Source organism: Leptopilina boulardi, unplaced genomic scaffold (assembly GCF_019393585.1).
Source record: "Leptopilina boulardi isolate dan_hultmark-lab unplaced genomic scaffold, ZJU_Lbou_2.1 LbouV2_31, whole genome shotgun sequence".
Lineage (NCBI taxonomy): Eukaryota > Metazoa > Arthropoda > Insecta > Hymenoptera > Figitidae > Leptopilina > Leptopilina boulardi.
The window spans coordinates 1,275,193-1,297,822 of NW_026137874.1; the positions used below are offsets into that span (position 1 = coordinate 1,275,193).

At 26.5% G+C, this 22,630-nt stretch overlaps 2 protein-coding genes across 4 annotated transcripts in view; one reads left to right on the top strand and one right to left on the bottom strand.

The window, feature by feature from the left end:
- The window catches only part of LOC127283274 (uncharacterized), a 128,394-nt gene that overhangs the window by 100,529 nt on the left and 5,235 nt on the right, over positions 1 to 22,630 (bottom strand). For 2 of the 3 annotated variants that reach the window (XM_051308011.1, XM_051308012.1), the window contains one exon: positions 8,162 to 8,411. In XM_051308011.1, coding sequence (XP_051163968.1) covers positions 8,162 to 8,411 — 250 coding nt within the window. Of the gene's footprint in view, positions 1 to 8,161; positions 8,412 to 14,815; positions 15,181 to 22,630 lie in introns of those variants that run through there. The other variant, XM_051308010.1, reaches the window with a different exon arrangement.
- LOC127283271 (cullin-1-like) lies at positions 16,633 to 21,759 on the top strand. The gene is made up of 10 exons (XM_051308007.1): positions 16,633 to 16,780; positions 18,749 to 19,093; positions 19,180 to 19,398; positions 19,489 to 20,025; positions 20,106 to 20,369; positions 20,443 to 20,772; positions 20,841 to 21,080; positions 21,143 to 21,240; positions 21,301 to 21,520; positions 21,597 to 21,759. The coding sequence occupies exons 2-10, from the start codon at positions 18,785 to 18,787 to the stop codon at positions 21,675 to 21,677; spliced, it is 2,298 nt and encodes a 765-aa protein (XP_051163964.1). The 5' UTR covers positions 16,633 to 16,780; positions 18,749 to 18,784; the 3' UTR covers positions 21,678 to 21,759.

Here is a 22,630-nt window from a genome sequence, read left to right on the forward strand (position 1 = left end):
AGTATAGAATATATATTAACATCGTGAAAAGTTTTTGTTTGCAGAATCTCAAGTTTAAAATTTATAAACCAAAATATATATACAGAAAATTATTCGCGGATATATTTTAGTCAAAAAATTATAATTCTAATTTGTGTACAAGAGAAAATGGAAAAAAATTCCCTATAATCGTAATTATGGAAAGATTTTTCGTTAAGAAAGAATAAAAATGAATTTACACTGAGAAAAAGAATTATTTGTTTCAAATATAAAGATCAGTTTAAAAGTTTTTGTTTAACCCAAAACAGTTTTTATGTTTAATTTTAATATATATAAAATATTTTCTACTTTGGCTTAAAATTATTATTTGTTTGAATAATTATGTTTGATTCAAACATATTTTCTGTTTGGCTTAAACTGAAAATATGTTTAAAATTTTTATGTTTGATTTAAACATAAAAATTTATTTTGAATAAATTGAAATCAACCATAATTTATGTTTAAATTAAATATATTTTCACATTGAATCAACCAGAGAATATATTTAATTTAAACATAAATATGTTTGACTGTATAACAAAGCTATTTTAAGTTTGGGTTAAACATATTATGTTTGAATCAAACATATCGTTTTCTCAGTGTAAGAAAGAAGGTTTAGAAATTCGTTTACAATTTTAATAATACCATTTATGAAAGGCAAAAATTTATAATTAAATAAAAAAATTTTCTCTCTGGAATCTCTATATATTAATTTTGTAAACTATTTCACGAATGGAAATTATTCAACAAAAATACTGATTTATTTTATTAAAATGGATTTTATTTTTGAAAAGTTTTCAAAGAAAAATAAATATCTACTGAAACGTTATACAAATAAGGTCTATATTGTTCGCTTATCTTCCCCTTTCCGGTGAATGCATTTTATTTCCAAATATAAAGTCTTTTATATATTTCTTACTATACAAAAATTATCGATATATTCACTCCTCAAATATTAAATACAAAGTGTTCAAAAATAGAATGGAAACGATGTAATTTATTTACTTATTTTTTGTTTTAATTATTTTTTTTAAATTGAAATATGTATTCGAATAGTATGAAAACAGTTACCATAGCAAGCGTTACCATAACAAACGTTACAGTAGCAACTGTTACTATAGCAACAGTTACTATGGCAACAGTTACTAGGGCAACAGTTACTATGACAAAAGTTATTATGGTAATAGTTACTTACTACGGCAATAGTTACTATGACAATAGTTACTATGGTAACAGTTACTTACTATGGCAATAGTTACTGTGGCAAAAGTTACTATGGTAACAGTTACTTACTATGGCAATAGTTACTGTGGCAAAAGTTACTATGGCAATAGTTACTATAGTAACAGTTACTTACTATGGCAATAGTTACTATGGTAACAGTTACTATGGCAATAGTTACTATGGTAACAGTTACTTACTATGGCAAAAGTTACTATGGCAATAGTTACTATGGTAACAGTTACTTACGATGGCAAAAGTTACTATAGTAACAGTTACTTACTATGGCAATAGTTACTATGGTAACAGTTACTATGGTAACAGTTACTATGGTAACAGTTACTATGGCAATAGTTACTATGGTAACAGTTACTTACGATAGCAAAAGTTACTATAGTAACAGTTACTTACTATGGCAATAGTTACTATGGTAACAGTTACTATGGCAATTGTTACTATGGTAACAGTTACTTACTATGGCAAAAGTTACTATGGCAATAGTTACTATGGTAACAGTTACTTACGATGGCAAAAGTTACTATAGTAACAGTTACTTACTATGGCAATAGTTACTATGGTAACAGTTACTATGGTAACAGTTACTATGGCAATAGTTACTATGGTAACAGTTACTTACGATAGCAAAAGTTACTATAGTAACAGTTACTTACTATGGCAATAGTTACTATGGTAACAGTTACTATGGCAATAGTTACTATGGTAACAGTTACTTACGATAGCAAAAGTTACTATAGTAACAGTTACTTACTATGGCAATAGTTACTATGGTAACAGTTACTATGGCAATAGTTACTATGGTAACAGTTACTTACGATAGCAAAAGTTACTATAGTAACAGTTACTTACTATGGCAATAGTTACTATGGTAACAGTTACTATGGCAATAGTTACTATGGTAACAGTTACTTACGATAGCAAAAGTTACTATAGTAACAGTTACTTACTATGGCAATAGTTACTATGGTAACAGTTACTTACTATGGCAATAATTACTATGGAAACAGTTACTATGGCAATAGTTAATATGGCAGCAGTTATTATGGCAACTGTTACTATGACAACCGATACTGTGACTAAAGATTTTTTCCTTAACAACGGTAATATTAATATTGGTTTTTAAACAATCCGATGATTTTTGATATGATACTGTATCAGAAAATAAAATAGAACTATTAAAACTTTCAATTAGAAAAGAACAAGACTAGCGTGGAAAATCTAATAAGTTTTTCACGTATAACGATACTAGTGGTTAAGCAAAATTTACAACACACTTCCCATATCAGTGTGTAAGCTTTTAATAGCATTTCTTTCGTTTTTTCCTTCAAGCAGGAGTAATAAATCCTGTGTCCCCCCCGCACCCCAACATATACTATATATACACACTATTCTATAACCCAAAAGAATTTCAAGCTTCGTATTTTCCCTTTTTTTTGCGGCGCAAAGCAATCTATATAGCTCGTTAATAAAACAGGAAAGTTTATTATTGCACCCATGTCGACGTGATTCGAAACGTTTCGAAAAAGTCCAGGGCATTTATCCGGGTTTGGACTTATGGTTAGTCGTGTCCGAGAAACGTGTGGGCAAGATGCTTAAAGAATTTATCGCTCCCTGAACTAATAACACGACTAAACCAAGCTTTTCACATTCCCAATTCCAAGCGTCGCAATACCAAAGAAAACCATAAGGTATGTTGTGTATATATATATATATATATATGTAATACTATGAACCGTGTCAAGTTGGTCAAGGAGGAAAAATGACAAAAAGTGGAAAAAAAGGATGGAAAAAAGAGAGAGAAGAAAAAATAAAAGATAAACCTTGAAGAAAAAAGACAAGTAGTTCAGAATTGATATATATATATATATATATATATAATATCAAGGAGGTCTTAAAAGTAATCGATTTACTTCTCTTTGTCCACTTCAGAATCCTGATTTCGACAGAGAGCAGTGATGATACTTTGTCCCTCTATATGGCAAAAGAGAAATTGAAAAACAGCAAAAACGTCAACACGTGTCACTTCCAGATATATAAATTGAATATAAAAAAATAATAATGATACTTTCCTTTTGAAAAAATTTCTTAAAATTATAACACTGGTAATAAATTTTTTTTCATTAATAAAATTTAAAGACCACACGCGAACTAATTTTCAAAACTATGGCAAAAATTTAAAATAAAAAATTGCTATTTTTTTAATTATAATACCTCCATGGTTGGATTTTAAAAATTTTTTAATTTCACAACGAAGAAGAATAATTTGCAAGAGAATTATTATCACTTATTTTTAATATTTTCGCAGAATGTGTTAATTTTTTAAAAAATAATTTAGAAAAATTTGTAATGTCTGACTAAAACACAATTTTACTACTGATACTACTAAAAATTCATGTCTTACCACAACTGTCTTTTACTACTGATGGAAAAAATTTGTTGCATGGGAAAAAAATCTTTATCTGAAATAGCGATATGTTTTTCTAGAATAACGAAAATTTTTTCTGTTTCAGTAAAACTTATCGCTGTTCCAGGTAAAAATTTGTTTCACTGTGTCTGACTAATTAACTGTTATTACTGATACAAAAATTACAACAATTTCTGTATATAAGTGAAATTGGCTAACAAAAAAATCACGATTCGAAAAATGTCTGACTAAAACTGTCTTTCACTACTGAAAAAAAACAAATTTCAATCTAATTCTTATTACAGAAATATGAAAAATCCGACCTTCTAAAACTCATTTCTACTGTTTCCAAAATTACAAAAATTCTCCAAAAACCTTTTTTTTTACTAAATTATAAAAATTAATCTAATTTTAGTTTTTTTACCTATAACAATAAAATATTATCGAATAATCCCAGTAATTTTAGCAAAGCATCATATTTATTTTCTAATGATGAAAACTATAGCCCTCGAATGCCCGGATTCAATTGATCGCTCTTTGGCCTCTTCGAAACATATTGACGTTCGTGTTTTGTGCTAAACTGAATTTATACGTGTATTTCAACGATGGCAGAGAATCAGAGATATAGAGTTGGAACAATGCGACGGCTGATTTGAGAAACAGCTCTTCTGACCATTAGGCAGTATGTGTATATGAATTATTGATATTTGCGAAAATTGATACTCTCCCAACTGTATCTCTAAAACCAACAATAATTTACATTTATATTTGTAGCTCATTCTTTATAAATTACACTTTCTATTTTTTTTGCGTGAGGAGGGAAAAAATAAAATTTATAGAACAAAAAAGAAAAACTAAAAACGCCTTTTTCTATATATATATATATGAATTTTACAAATATAAAAATTTACCACAATCTGTTACTGATACATTTGGGAAAAGATTTCGAAGAAAACAAAACTTTTACAATCAAAAATTTTACCCCAAAAATTCTTGCAAAAATCGTGCAAAGTTTAAAAAAGTTGTTGAATTATTCAAAGAGAGAGAGAAATTCAAGGGAAAAACAATACATGGAATATTTTTCCCTTCTTGACGGAAGCTTTTTTAAGTTATTTTAAAATCCAAAGCAAATATAATAATAATTCACAAAACTTGAAGAATTTTTTTTAATTTACCAAACGATTTTTTCAACAACAAAAATTATTTGCTTTAAATAATCAGTTACTTTACTATCAAGTAAATATTTATTTAATTATTTATTTATAAATTTGTTTATAATAAATAATATTTATTTCGAATACATAAATTATTAATTATAAAATAATCACCGATTATTTGAAACAATAATAAATTTTTTTTATCGCTTAAAACTTGATTCAAATGTTTTTGTGTATATAAATTCAAAGCTGTGATGAAATACATATTTTCCTACTTAATATAATTTAATCCTTCATCAAACTTTCTTGCGTAAAATATATATTCATTTCCACGGCAAATAATATACCAAAACCATTGCTTTATTATTGAAACTGTAATCTGATACTAATGTGTAATCCAATTGTAATATAATAAATGTATCGCAATACTAAATCAACAGAATTGCATGCGGAAGTAAGTGTATTTTAATTTAGAACAAATAATTAAATCTTATGTATATAAATTTTATTTACCTAAATTAAATAAATTTGAAAAGAACTTTTTTCCTCCCTTCTAAATGGAAATATCATATTAATTAATAAGAAACTTTTTTTAATTCCATATCGTTAATCATTTTTCTCAAATCTAAAAGTTAGTTGCAAAATTTAATTTTCCAAAATGGGCAGTACATGAATCACGTGTCCTATCGCATGGTGCATATATATTCCGTTTCAGAGAGATAGATCTGCAGATTATACACATATTCGTTCATTCATTCACGAATCAGACTAAAGAGAATTTCGAGCTGAATTCATATGGCAATGCATTTTGGGCAAAAAGGGTTATAGCCATTTTTATTCAGATATATATGACCATTGAGAGCAACATCCTGATTCTACTTTCGAAGAAGAGCAAAAATTTTTTCCGAGTACATAATATAAAAGAGAAAGAGAACGAATGCATATTTTCTAACAATGAATCATTTTAAAAATTAAGTTCCTGATGTTTAAAAAAAAAAAATTCTTTTTCGGTTTTTACATTTTTTAAATAGAAATAATTTTAACTTTCATTTGAAAACAAATGTTTCATTTAAAGATTTTTATAAGTTCGAAAATATTACATAATTTATATATATATATATTATTAGAGAAAAGATATTTTAAAATTTATTCAAAAAAAAGAAGGATTTATTTAGTTTGAAATTTGTTCAACTAGAAATATATATCTATATATTACAACTTCGTACTTTTCAATAAGCAGTAATGGAAAATTTTATGTATAAAAATTCTGAATAGAAAATCCATTCGGAAATTTCTTATATGGAAATCACATGTATATAAGCATTTGAAATTTTTAAATCCATTCACTCAACTAGAACACGAGAAGGGATAAAAGAATATTCAGAATAATTTTATCAAATTATAAAATTAATATGTTATACTCGGTGCTAAATTCATATAGAAAAATTTAAATATAAACGATATTTTCAGAAATTTTTAATAAATTCAAGAATATTTCTTCTTTATTATTTTTATAGTATTATTTTTAAATATTTGATTTTTATTTTAAAATAATATTCTTATATTAAAAAATTTTCTTTAAAAAATAGTTATAACCGTTTTATAAAGAGCTTTTGTTTTCTCTTTGCGACTATAATATAATTAATTTTTTCATCAATGCAACTCCTATTAAAAAACAACTTGACAAATTTTTTCCTCTATTATACAAAAAAAAAAGAAAGAAAGAAAGAAAGAATGCACTCGACTTGCTCCCCCAAATGACTGTCTTTTCAGAAACTCTGTAAAATTTTCTCCTAGAAAAAAAAAATGTCTAGAGTGTGTTACTCTTGAAGTAAAAAACACGAAACTCTCGACAAAAGTGGCGAGGTTCCTACTGAACTAAAAATTGCTTCGAGTTCTCTTCCTGTTTTTCGTATATATAAGCACGAGTGAGAGACCGAAAACAGGAAAGAGAAAAAAGGAGAAAGGAAGATGAAAAGAATTAAAAAAAAGAAAGAAAAGAAAAAATAGAGCAATGGTGAAGAGGCGACTCCAGAACGCGACTAGCGCATGGATCTAATAATAATCCTAGTTTCTTCGCCTCTCATTTGCTTTCAACCTTTCGCGTACATCCCGATTCTACTGTGAAAAACAACTAAATGAGGACGTGAAACTTATGCGGGACATGTATTTATAAAATATACTTAGAAAATTTAGAAAAAAAAATAAAATTTCTAATATTTTTCACACAAAAAAAGGTATCCTTAAAATATTTTTAATTTTCTAAATTTGAACAATTATTTTTACCAATCGGAAATAAATTGCCTTTATCATACTATATATATATAGAGATATCTAAAATTACCCCTTCGTAAAATTAATCAATCCCTGATTCTAGATAATCGACCAAATTGTAATTAGATAGTTAACTCGAATTGAAATTAGTTATATCCTTCTGATGTAAAACAGAGAATTTTTTCTACTTTCACAACTCGAAACTATTTTACAATTTGAAAAAATATATTTTTAAACTTTCAAACAGAAAAACTAAAACAATTCCAACTGTTGCGATTTAGAGTAAAATTTATTGCGCAATATTTCACATATACTTTGACAAAAAAAAAAATCACTGAATAAAATTTGATATATAAATTAAAAACCGTATGTATAAATATTAGCTTAAGGCAAACAAATATTCATCGTTATTTCAATTCCCATGAACAATATTATATCAATACTAAAAAGCCAATAAAAAAAAACAAAAATTGAAATAGTTTTTAAAAAAGAAAATTATTTTTATTCTACATGTAAAAAAAATAAAATGAAAAGAATAATAAATTCTAATCAATAAATAAATGACAATGAAATATTGCGTAAAAAAAAATAACCAGTGTCAAGTGTATAATTTACAGAATAATTTGGAATTTCATTGCAATAATAACGAATGACCCAGAACGGCAATTGAACCCACAACGTTTAGTTAGGTACGAATGCATTCATCTACATGACGAGTGGAATTTAGGTTTTAATAGCAAATATAAATTCATTAACGAAATTTGTTTTACAATATTCCATCGAGAGCTAATTATTTTTCTGATATCTCGCTCTATCTACCAATATAATTATTTTCATTTCAAATAATACAAAATTCATTTCCAAAAAATATTTCAAAAATTACTATAACTTATTTTAAAATCCGATTTTTGATTTTAAGTGAAAAATTAGCCATTTTTTTAATGATAAATAAAATAATTTTTTAGTTGATTAAAATAGAAACAATAATAAATTACTTTATTTATAGCTGAAAAAAAATGTCTAATTTTTGTATGTTATTTTTAAAAATATATATTTTTTTGTGACTTACCAACAAGTTTGCCGAATTGAGCAGGAGGTTTCCAATCCGGATAGTGCCTAGGGAATCGTGCTCTCGACCAGTATGTCTTCAGGGTGACTTTATATAGGGCCAGCTTATTCTGTCTGTCTTGCTTTTCTTGTGCTGAGGGTCCGCATTGAGCTACAACGAACGGAAGATGAATTCCCAAAAGCAAGAGAAGAGACAGCAAAGTCAACGGCATCAAGGCAGAATGACATCGAAGCCATGTATCACTGGACATCTGTTAACATATAAATTTAAATCACTCATTAATTATACAAACATCTTTACTAAAATACTTGATTATTTTGTAAATTAAATTTACTAGTTTATTTATAAATTATATTTTTATATTACAAGATACTAAAGGCAACAATTACCATGACAACAGTTACTGTATGGCAACTGTTACTATGGCAATAGTTACTATATGGCAGCAGTTACTATGGCAATAATTGGTTTCTATGACAACTGTTACTACTAGCAACAGTTACTTTCGCATCTGTTACTATATGGTAACAGTTACTATAGCAGAAGTTACTATGGCATAAGTTACTATGCCAGAAGTTACTATGGAAACAGTTAGTTACTATGGCAGCGGTTGGTTTTTATGACAACCGTTACTATGTCAACAGTTAGTTACTATGGCAACAGTTGGTTCCTATGCCAACAGTTACTATGGCAACCGTTACTATAGCAGCCGTTACTATGGCAACATTTGGTTTCTATGCCAACAGTTACTATGGCAACCGTTACTATAGCAGCCGTTACTATGGTAACAATTGGTTTCTATGGCACCAGTTACTATGGTAACAGTTACTTACTACGGCAATAGTTACTATGGCAAAAGTTACTATGGCAATAGTTACTATGGGAATAGTTACTACTAGCAACAATTACTATGGCATCTGTTACTATATGGTAACAGTTACTATGGCAATAGTTACTTACTATGGCAATAATTACTATGGCATCTGTTACTATATGGTAACAGTTACTATGGCAGAAGTTACTATGGCATAAGTTACTATGGCATCAGTTACTATAGCAGCCGTTACTATGGTAACAATTGGTTTCTATGGCACCAGTTACTATGGCAACAGTTACTATGGTAACAGTTACTTACTACGGCAATAGTTACTATGGCAAAAGTTACTATGGCAACAGTTACTTACTATGGCAATAGTTGGTTTCTATGGCAACTGTTACTACTAGCAACAGTTACTATGGCATCTGTTACTACTAGCAACAATTACTATGGCATCTGTTACTATGGCAAAAGTTACTATGGCAGCATTTACTATTGGCAACAGTTACTATGGCAGCAGTTATTATGGCAACAGTTACTATTGCAGCAGTTACTATATACCAACGGTTACTATGACAACTGTAAATTAAAATTATTACTAGTTTATTTATAATTTATATTTTTATATTAAAACAATACAGATTTCGAAAAAAAATATTCTTTTTCAAAATCAATATACAAAGAAAATCTATTTTGCAGGAATCGCCAAGGACTCTTGAAAAATTCAAATAGAATTCAAATTGACTTCCATCGATCATGTAAACGCGAAATTTCATGGTGATGCAAGCTGTGTTCCGTATACGAAACTCTAACGGATATCAACCGTTTCGTCAGCGAATTTAAAGTTATGAATTCGCATTTTGCAGCTTTTAAATTCTTATATATATATATATATATATATATATATATATATATATATATATATATATATATGAATCGTAAAACAGCTATACCCAAAATCTTACTTTTTTTTCAATGAAAATATTTTCTGAAATATTTTCTATAACATATTTTAGAATTTACAACCATGTATATTCATTAACATGTTAAACTATTTTGAAATTATGAAACTTTCTCCGGAATTCTTAAGCCCCCGCATAACTGCACGAAATAGATTTAACGGAAATTCGTAACAATAGGTGCAACCATTCATTCTAAAAGCCCTGATTTGAAATTTTTCGCTTCACTCCACCTCTTTCCTTTAGATTCTTTTTTTTTTTTTTTTTTATTTTATTTCATGGGAAGACACTTTAGTGATAATGGAATTCTTCGAGCACGCAAAGAATATAATTCTACAATTCGACCCCGCTTTGAGATCGTTCAATTGAGTTTCAAGAACACCCCTCAGCAACTTGGATAGAGCTTCTTATTCCCTCCCCTTCATTATTGTAGAAATAAGAATACATATATAGACCCATATTATAACAATGATAACAGACGTGAAGTAATAAATTATAGACTTCAAGCTCCTGACAATTTTTTTTTCTTTTTTTTTTGCGAATATGTATATAACACGAATGGAAAAAATGAGCTTTTCGTGACTGAAAAAATTTTCATATTCAACACTTTCTGAATCAATATGGAATAAGAAAATCGGATATGAAACTATATTAAACTGGTTAAAAAATTTGAAAATCACGAAAAAAAATAGATACTTTTTTTGTTAAACCTATTCAATTAATAAATATTTTAATTTTAGTATCAAAAATCAGTTCTAGAATTAAAATTTATAACTAGAAATTAGTGGGGCAAACGCAATTATAACAAATATTGTCAACGTGGCTCTTAAACATTAGTCAATTTGAATAATTCAAACAAAACCTATATACGTAAATTTTCCCATTCCACCTAGTTATATGTAAATAATAAATAGAAATTAATTATTGTTATTAAACAAAATGCAGTAAATACATTTTGCACTAAAATCAGAGGAGATATATGTTACCTAGAAATTATAGCTTCCGCAGTGGTATGTTATGGAATTACATTGTCGTTATCGCGATTGTAATAGAGTGAACCAACACATGTATCCATTTTCAATATACACCTGTATATATAACATCAAATTTTCCCACACACTCATTTTTTCAAAAATTTATCAAATTTGAAATTATTCGAAACATCTAAAATTTTAAACCCACTTTTAATATAAAAAAATAAACAAAATCTATTTGGCCAACACCTGTTTTGTTGCGCCAACTAAATTGTTTTGTAATATTCAAAATATTTTTCTTACAAAACGCAAAAATACTACAAATGGCCGAATAAATAATCAACAGAAAGATTTAAGCACGATTTTTAAAACCAATCATAATTTTATGGATAATTTTCAATTATTGGTTGATTTTAAAAATCGCGCCAAAATCGATTGTTCGGTCATTTGCAATTTCGGACAAATGAAAATTCTATCAATTAGAAATTCTGTTAAATAATTTTTCATCTAATAAGTATAAATTCTCTAGTATATGGAAATCGATTAGATGGAAATTCTGACAAATGAAAATTCTGTAAAGTGAATTTTCGCGGTTATATAAAAATTCTATAATATAGAAAATCGGTTTATTGAAAATTCTGCAAAATAATAATTCGAACAAATAAAATTCGGCTCAATGAAAATTATACCTAACGAAATTCTATTAAATGAAAATTCTAATTGATTTTTAAAACCTTTTTTAATTCCAAATATTGTGTCAGGAACTAAATTTTTTTTTTCTATAATTTAAAAATTTTTTTTATAAATATTAAACCGCGAATAGTACCTAAAAAAATATTCTCATCTGTTGTGTAAAACTTTTTAATCGTCAATTCTATTGAAGAAATTGAAGTGCATGAAGCGCAAAGAGGAGGGGGGGGGGAAACTGTATAAAAGGCGCACATTTATTTTCGTTGTTCCGCCAAAAAGTAGTTTGGTTTTCATAGTTCTTAAACTTTACATGTGCAGCTCAAGCAATTTTTCCTGAAGGTAATTTGCTTCGCTTTAGTGTCTTGCTATAAACAAGAACCAACGGAGAGAAAGCTCCCATCAAACCCATTGTTACTGCCATACTGGGCTGCCTCTCAAGTGAGCTGAGCCCAAATGTAAAGGCTTGCAACAAAATATATATATATAAGAACGCTACTCTCTTATAGTTAAATTCTACGAAATTACACTCCATTTCTATACACATATACAACGCAACCTAATTTAAATTCATTATATTTTCTAGCGAAAAATCTCGTCAAAAGATTATGTTAAAATTAACACTAAATTATATTTATAACAAACCCGTGAAGAAATGTTGCCAGGGCCCAAATCGGGGTCGGATTAGGCTGCCCTATTAGGAAATGAAACGCCGCGCCTTATATGGCCCTGATCAGGTGTTCCCTACTAGGGCTCTGGTAGGTCAATTTCTACTTGGGAAATTCATAAGAATTTTTCACTTTTACCCGCGTAGAAATTTCCCTACCAGGGCCCTAGTAAGGAATGAAACGCTGATCAGGGCCAAATTAGGGCGACCAGAAAATGTGGATTACCTAATCAGAGCCACATCAGGTACGGCGTTTCATTCCCTAATAGATCAGCCTAATCAGGCTCCGATCTGGGCCCTGGCAAAATTTCTGCACGGTTAGTTACACATTTTTCACCCATAATAAAAAAAAATAATTTTTTAATATAGAAAAATAATAAAATACTTCTATTCTGCTTTGAGATAATTTCAATAAATCTGTTTTTAATTATATATTTTAAACTTTTTTCTGAAATCAAAGTGCAAATTTCCGCGCTGTAGTGGGGTTTTTTTTTTTTTTTTGCATATTTGTTTCATTCCCTCACCGCGTTAATCCAAAAATAAGTAAGCTGGTTTTTAATCACACAGTGCCTGTGAAAATCCACAGAGTATATATATATATATATATATATATATATATATATATATATATATATATATATATATGCGTTTCACATTTAAGGGACTGTGTTTATAAATAACCCGAAAAAAATTCTATTTTTGATTCAATATTCCGTACTGTAATTTAAAAATAAAAATGAGTTTTTTAAATTAATAATCCAAAAATTGAATATGAAACAGAAATTCTATATCAAGGAACATTAAGAACATAATGAAAGATAATTAGCTACCATATTTATTTTTTTAAACTGAATATTTTAGTAAATAAATTTTTTTGCAAGAGAAAAACTAGAATCAGATTACAACAAATATTATTTGTTTTCCTAAACCCCTGAGGCAATGCTTTTTTATTTGAATAAAAGATCAGGAGAAAGAACCATTGGTGTTTGAACTTGTTATTTGATGCAATTTTTCTCTATATTTATATATATAGATAAATATTTTTCTCTTTTATACAGTGGAATAGGAACTTTTTAAGCTTTTCGTGAGAGAAAGAAAGAACAAGAGCAAATCGTCGTTTCAGTATGCTGGCCGATTTCAGTGAAACTCAATAATACTCCTTTTTGTTTGGTATAGAGAGTATAGTACGGTACCTCTAACCTCTTTCAACTTATTGTTAGTGTAGTCACTTTTTTTTTCTCTCTCTCTCTCTCTCTCTCTTTCTCTTCTCGCGCCTGAGCTTTAAACAACTCTTGAATAAAAAGATGAAAAACTTTTTCAGTTAAGTCGCCAACTTAAGTAAAACTTTTCTCTCTCTCTCTATATAGATACAGTTAGGACACACTGGGAATGAAATTGTGACTGAAATATATATGAACAAATTTTATTCCCTGCAACCAATTTTAAGAGAAAATAATTCAGTTCTTTTATTTACTTTTTTTTTTAAAAAAAAAGTAGTTTAATTAGTAAAATTATTTTCTATTATTTTAAAAATGTAAATTATGTCAAATGTAAATAAAGTGGAGTAGTTTTTTTTTTTTTTAAAAAAAAAAGTGACAATTCTCTGAATTCTATAAAAACATTTCTTTAAAAATATTATTTTCCATGAAAGTATTTTAAAATGGAACGACGAGATGTTTTGTTTGACAAATTGCGTAACGCTACAAAAAAGTGTGCAATTTCTAGAGAAAAAAGCTTTATCTTTGATCGACGTTGTTCGTTGATGACACGCTAAGAGGGCTTTTATATAACGAGAAAATCCACAAAATACAAGAACGATTTCTTATCTTGAAATTCGATTTAGAAAATTTTCTGAAGAAAACTATATACATCCCTTTTTATATATATATATATATATATATATATACAAGTGTGAAAATTGTTTTAAAAATGATTTAAAATTATATTTTATATTGCAAATTTTTTGATAATAAAAAAAAAACATTTTAATTGATAATTATTCGAATGCATTTTTAACTTTTTTTCCATTATTTTTTTTTTTAACACAATCAACTCTGTCATTCAATAATTTATTTATCTAACTAAATTGAAATTCATTTCAACATGTGAAATATGAATTTTAATTTATTTCGATATAAATAAACGAAATAGATTTTTAGAGAATTTTAAATTCATTGTAATTTATATATTCAAAAATAATTAAATATGCATTCTACCTTTTACGTCCATCAAAAATGTTTAACATTTTATTTTCGATCATATTTATCACACAATATTTTTCAATTAAAAGTTATCGTAATTTTAAAAAAAAAAATTCTCGAAAATAATTTGAATCGTGAATTTCGAAAAGGGCCCAACTCCAAAAAAAAACCCCGTAAGAGTTTCATTATGGAAAAATGACACTTTTTTCGAGTAGACCCCTTTACAAAATTCACGATTTAATTCAATTCAAATAGAAATTTTTATTTAAATTATCAATTTAAATAATAAAAATTAAAGAAATATAAAACAAAATTCACACATTTTGATTTTTTTAAAGTATTATTTTACCTTTACTCAAATTGCAGTGGTTACTTTTTTCTTAAGCGATGAATAATACAATATCCAAAAATAAAATCACATTGTCACTATTACAATTTTCACAAATGTAAAATGTAAAAATGAAATGAAAATTTTCTAAATTTTCATCATAGTAATTTGTTAAAATTTAGATTTTCAAAAGAGAAAAAAAAAGAGAAAAAAAAAATTCCCCCGCCGGGGGAATTTAAATTTGGTCACGTTGAGGCTTTCAGCCAATGTGCAAGAACGGATAAACTCGTATACTATATCACGTTTCGTGTTGTTTTCGTGAAAAGCCGGCTTATTTCTATACTATATCACCGTCACAAAATAACACACCCACTATGAGAGTCACCGCTGCACTGAATAACGTGCGCGATTCTCTAACTCCGAAAGCTCCTATAGTTCCCTTTACTTCCCCGTCTTCATCAACCCGAACTAAACCGATCTACACCGAAAGGGAAAGGATTATTTTCAAATAAACAAATTAATTTTTTTTTTTCGATCAAATCAAATTAACTTTGTCCTTCGTTTCTTTGAATATTAATTTTTTTAATCCCAAAAAAAATTATTCCAAACAAATTTTTTTTTTATATAGATATAGAATGCCCTACATTGGAAAAGATGAATATTTTATTCAATCCAATTTTCTATATCGAAGAATTTTTTATTAAACATAATTTATATTAAATAGAAAAAAAATTTATTTAGCCGAATTTTATAAAGTGAAAATTCTATTGGGCCGAATTTAGCCGAATATTCATTCAACATAAATTTTATTAAGCCGAATTTTATAAAGTGGAAATTCTATTGGGTAGAATTTAGCCGAATCTATATTTAACCTAAATTTTATTTAACAGAATTTCTATATGAATACGATAAAATAAAAATTCTATTGCGCCGAATTTTATAAAGTGGAAATTCTATTGTACCGAATTTAACTGAATCTTTATTTAATCTAAATTTCATTTAACTGAATTTCTATTTAACTGAATTTTATAAATTTATTGCACCAAAATTTTTACATCGAAAATTTTTATTTAGCAAAATTTTTGTTTAACACAATTTCTATTTAACCGAATTTTATAAAGTGGAATTTCTATTGGGCAGAATTTAGCCGAATCTATATTTAACCTAAATTTTATTTAACAGAATTTCTATATGAATACGATAAAATAAAAATTCTATTGCGCCGAATTTTATAAAGTGGAAATTCTATTGTACCGAATTTAACTGAATCTTTATTTAATCTAAATTTCATTTAACTGAATTTCTATTTAACTGAATTTTATAAATTTATTGCACCAAAATTTTTACATCGAAAATTTGTATTTAGCCAAATTTTTGTTTAACACAATTTCTATTTAACCGAATTTTATAAAGCGAAAATTCTATTGGGGCCGAATTTAACTGAATTTTGAGAGTAATTTCGTTAAATAAAAATTTGTTTAAATGAAAATTGTGTTTAAAAAAATTTATCTAAATTAAAAATTTTTGTTAAGTAAAAAAATTGATATAAATTCCCTTGAATAAATATTTGTTAAATATATATAAATTCTATAAAAAAAATTCTTATTATCATTTATATATAAATTAAATTTCAAATTTATTACTTATAGGAAAAATTATAAACTGAAACACACTGAGAAAAATATTTTGTTTCGACAATCAACAATAACAGTTGATTGATGATTGTGTAATCAAACTTTTTTTTTTTTTTTTGGTTCGCTAAATAAAGTTGTTTAAATTTTCCGCTTAAATAGATCAAGAAAATAGTTTATATGAATTAATAGCTAATTTCACGTCAAAAATTAAGGTTGTGTTTCAAATTGAAATTCTGTTAAATAACTGTTTATTTCTTTTTCTCTCTCACAGAGAAAAATAAAGAAAGAATTATTTTCAAGTACTATAGGAAAATTTAAAACGTAACCTTCATGAAATTATAAGAAGTGTAAGGTAAGTCAATTTATTATTTTTTTTTTTTTTTAATATTCTAATTATATATGTTTTGACAAAATTATTTAAGTCACTTCAAGGGCACTGATAGAAGGATCGATATATTTTTATTTACAAAAAGAATTTATATAAATAAAAATTTTCGATAATTTTATCCATATTAAAAATTTAGGTTATGTTTGAATAAAATAATTAAAATTTTATATTATATAATAAATTTAATTAAAATTTAATAATTTCTCAATTTTTCAGAATTATTTAATTTTATATTTTATTTTTCGTATTGCATCTCTTTTGATATTGTAATAAAATTATATAGAAAAGAACAACAATTAAAATTTAATTTTATTAACAAATAAGTAATTTTTAAACTTTTATTTATATTAATTTATTATTATTATTATTTTTATTATTATTATATTTATTTATTTATAAAAAATAAAAATGGAATTAAAATTTTTTTTCAGAAAAAATCTGTTGAAATATTTTTTTTTTTTTTTTTTTTTTTGCAATGAAAATAAAAATGTAACTAATTTACAAAAATAAAGATAAAAACGGGTATTTTTCAGAACAAGCTTAATACTGTCACTGTAGACACGCTGGTATGTTCAACCCTTTTGCTTCAAGGGGAAAACGCAGTTATTCTGTTTGCACTTTCAACGGTAGTCATATAATTAACAATTAGATCCCCCGTCGCGCTCCATAGTCGTGACTCGTAAATTGTAATTTTTTTTTTTCTTTTCTTTTTTTTTTATTTTTTTTTTGCCACGTATGTACGCGCAACCAGTTGTCATGGTCCCTCATACATACATTTAATCCCATAACTATATTCTCTACATCTGAGGAATGTCGTGTATAATTCTCAACCTCAAATACCTCATGATTATCATCTTTCTCCAACATGACAAAAACTAAAGTGCCGACAATTTCTCAATATACGATGAAATAAAATAAAAAAAAAAAATAATAATTCTTCATTTTTATTGTTTAAGCGATTTATATGAATCATACATCCGAGATAAATATTTTTTTCAGATAAATAAAATTTATTTGAAACAAGTAAAAATATATTTGTCTCGATAATAATTTTTTGTTTTAAATAATAAAAAAAAAATGTATTTAGCGCAAATAAAATTTTTATTTAGCTCGAATAAAATTTTTATTTATCATATAAAATTTATTTGAAGTAAATAAATATTTATTTAGCTCTGAGATAAATATATAACCGAACCAGAAATTTTTTTTTTTTTTAATAAAGTACTAATATTTTTTTTGTTTCGAGATTAATTTTTTTTTCAATTTCCTTTCGTTTTCAGTCTACAAAAAATAATTATCTATTAATTTAACTTTCGCTGAAGAATAAATTGTCAATTTTTTTTCTTTTTATATTAAAGTTGCTCATTTTTCCCTAATCCATACGCGCACCTAATTTTACTTTCATTTTCGCACCATTACTATGAAAAGGAGAAAATTTGGATTATAAAGTTACTTTTTAGACACGGGGTTGTCATCCCTCTTCACGATGAACTTGAACAAAAGAAATAAGGGGAAAGGCGAATAGAGAATAAATATATATATATATATAAGAGAGAAGTGGAGGAGTTGTCCTCCAAAACTGTTTCTCCAGACTCAGAATAAAGACCCAAGGGATTGTGAATTTCAACTCACCTCTCAACAATGAAACTTTTGTATTTGGATATATGTCACATGTCCTAAAACTGAGGAAATGTTTCCCTTCGAAACCCTTGAGAATAATTTAGACTTTTAGAGGGTAGATCAGTTCTAAAGTTTTCCCTGTTATAGATATAAATTTCTAACCAAGATAAGAGATAAGAAAACTTTGATTTATATATTTTTTTCTCCGAAAAACTGTATTTTTAATTTTATTATTATTAATAATAATAAAAAAAATAAATTCATTATTATTATTATTATTATTAAATATTGATTTATTTTTCGATTTTTCAGAATTGGATATTTTGTGAAGAAACACTTTTACTCAAAATGGGAAGACCAGCAAAAAAACATGACAAAGCATCAGTAAACAAATCAAATAAGATGCTGGATAATATATGGATTCAAGTTAAAGATGGAGTTGAAAGTATTTATAAAGGAGAATCTATGTCAAGTCAAAAATACATGATTATGTATTCATGTGTCTATAATTATTGTACAAAAGTTCAAATGAATGCTCCTCCAGTTAGACCACAAAATAATAAAAAACCAACAATTATTGGAGCACAAGTTTTGGGTTTTGAACTTTATACACGTATAACTAATTTCATTGAAAATTATCTCGACAAATTGCAAAAGGTTTTATTTTCCTTTAAAAATTATTCTTTATTGTTTCCCTCGAAAAATTCCTGTTTTTTTTTTTTTTTTTTTTTTTTTTTTTAAAGGGTGCAGTTAATTTAGTCGACGAGGACATTTTGGTTTTCTATACAAAACAATGGGAGGATTATCGTTTTAGTTCAAAAGTTTTAAACGGAGTGTGTTCGTATTTAAATCGACATTGGGTTCGAAGAGAAACCGAAGAAGGAAGTACAGAAATTTATCAAATCTATGAACTCGCTATGAATTTATGGAAAATTCATGTATTTAAACATCTTGAAAAACAGGTACATTTATTTAAAAAAAAAAAAAAAAAACATAATTAATTATCTAACAATTAAAAAAATCAATTTTTGTCACAAAATTTTCCTTTTCAGGTAACAGCAGCTGTGCTTCAATTAATAGAACGCGAACGTCATGGTGAATTGATAAACACTAGTTTAGTGAGTGGTGTGATAAATTGTTATGTTGAGTTGGGTTTAAATTCAAATTTATCGACAAACAATTTAATTTATGAAAATTCATTTGAAAATCTATTTATCAATGAAACGGAACATTTTTATTTACAAGAAAGTCTCAATTTATTATCAACAAATACAATATCGGAATATATGAAAAAAGTTGAGGAACGATTACAAGAGGAAACAAAACGTGTTCAAATTTATTTACATCCATCGACACATGATCGTCTTCAAAAAGCTTGTGAAAAAATTCTTATTGGAAAATATATTAATGAATTTAATTGTGAATTTATAATATTTTTGGTTTCTTGGCGAACAACCGATTTAACGAGAATGTATCAATTATTATCAAAAATACCCAATGGTTTAATTGATTTGAAAATAATTTTTGAAAATTTTGTCCTACAAGATGGTCTTTCTATTTTAGATAAATGTGCAGATGCGGCAATTAATGTAAGATTTTGGGGATATAATTAAAATAATTATTATTTGAATTAAAATCATAATTGAAAAAAAAAAAATTTTTTTTCTAGGATCCAGAATTGTATACAAAGGAAATATTGGATATTTATGTAAAACACAATAATCTAATCAACAAATCATTTAATAATGATAACGGATTTCAATCAATGCTCGACAGAGCTTGCATTCGTTTTATCAATCATAATGCAATTACTAAATCATCAAAAACGTCAAGCAAGTCCTCGGAATTATTAGCTAAATACTGTGATATACTTTTGAAAACGAGTAGCAAAAATCCAGAAGAAAATGAATTGGAAGATGCTCTTAATCAAGGGGTAAGTTTTTTTTTCAAAACACTTTTTTTTAAAAAAAAAAAATACCCTTTTTTTAATTCCACATTTTACACAGATGATAATTTTCAAATATTTAGAAGATAAAGATGTCTTTGAAAAATATTATTGTAAATTTTTGGCAAAGCGTCTGATAAATCACATGTCAGCAAGTGATGACGCAGAGGCTTCAATGATTTCAAAGCTCAAACAAACATGTGGATTTGAGTACACGTCAAAACTACAACGAATGTTTCACGATATGGGTATATCGAAAGATTTAAATGAAAAATTTCGTAATAACTCAGCGTCATTTGTTAAATCATTAGAAATGGATTTTAATGTACAAATACTTTCATCTGGCTCGTGGCCTTTTAAAAATTCATATACTTTTGCACTACCAAATCAAGTAAGAAAAAATTAAATTTTTATCCCTTTTTTTTGTAAAACAAACTAATTTTTTTTTTCTCTTTTAAGTTGGAGAAATGCCTGCAAAAGTTTACCTGTTTTTATAGCTCTCAATTTTGTGGAAGAAAATTAACTTGGATGTATAATTTGTCAAAGGGTGAATTACATACAAATTGCTTCAAGAACAAATACATAATGCAAGTCTCGACAATGCAAATGACTATCTTTCTTTTGTACAATTCATCATTGTCCTATACAATACAACAATTGCAAGAAGAGACGCAAATTGATTTCAATTTATTAATTCAGGTAATTATGAACAAAAATTAGAATAATTTAGAAAAAAATAATAATAATAAATTATATTATAGGTACTACAAATTATTCTAAAATCCAAAGTATTAACTACCAATGATGAGAAAAATCTGACACCATCTTCAGTTATTAAACTTTTTAAAGGCTACAACAAGTAAGTTTCAATAAATAAAATTCTAATCCAACAAAAATAATTCTGATTTTCTTATTTCAGTAAGAAACTCAAGGTAAATTTAAATGTACCATTAAAAACGGAACAAAAAATTGAAGTTGACAATACGGAAAAACATATTGAGGAGGATAGAAAAATATTGATACAAGCGGCAATTGTCAGAGTCATGAAAACAAGAAAAATTTTGAAACATCAACAACTATTAATCGAAGTTTTAAATCAATTGAATACAAAATTCAATCCAAAAGTATCAATCATAAAGGTAAAAAAAACTAAACTTTAAACGTAATTAATTAATTAATTAATTGCAAATAATTAATTGTAATTATATTTTTCAGAAATGCATCGATATTTTAATTGAAAAAGAATATCTCGAACGTGAGGAAGGATCAAAAGATACCTACAAATATCTCGCCTAATTATAAATGATGACCGAAAAAAGTCATTTTGACATTGTATTTTTAAACACAAATTTTTTAAAATATATTTTATTTTCAAAAAGTTTCTATTTTATCAACCAAAAAAAAAAAAATCTAAGATCCTCTAAAAAATATTTTATATAATAATTTCAAAAACTTTCAATTTTATCAAAAAAATTCTCAAGTAACAGAAAATTACCTCATTAATAATTATTAAACGTGAAATGTTGAAATTTGTTTTTGGTTAAGTATTATTTTTTAAATCATCCCCTTGAAAATATATATATATTAAAAAAAAATCTTAAGCAAAGATAAAATAGTTGAAGTGTTAAATTTAATTTAACCAAAGTGCAATTAGATTTGCCGAGCCTACATAATTAGCAACGTGAGAACGAGCAAAAGGCTGGGGTTTATAATGAAGGCTCAAAATCAGTCACCCGAGACCCCCCCCTCTCTCTCTCTCTCTCTGCCTCTCTCTTTACCATCTCTTCGATCTTCGTACGCGTTCAATTTCAATTGAATCACTTTTAATCAACAAAATTAAACATTATATTCAATTTCAAATTAAAACGATACTTATTAATAAATGATTTTATAAAACGCAATTAAAATACACGCGGGAGAATTTCAAGATTTTCGATTTACTGAATTTATACTGTGTATAATTAACTCATCTAGATTTTATACTCCGCTGTTCTTTAGCTTCTTGCAAAGAGACTTGATTAGTTAAGTTCAAGAGAGAAGAGAAACTTAATTATCATCTTTGAAACAAATAATTAGACCCTTTCCAACGACACGCTTCCACTTATTAAATGGGATAAATTTTTGACAGGTAATTATATTTGCGATATTATATACTTGAAACATCAGAAAATTTTACATATTATCGCGTAAATTGAAACTAAATTATGATACATTTATTATTTTATTTATATAATATTAAATATAATAAT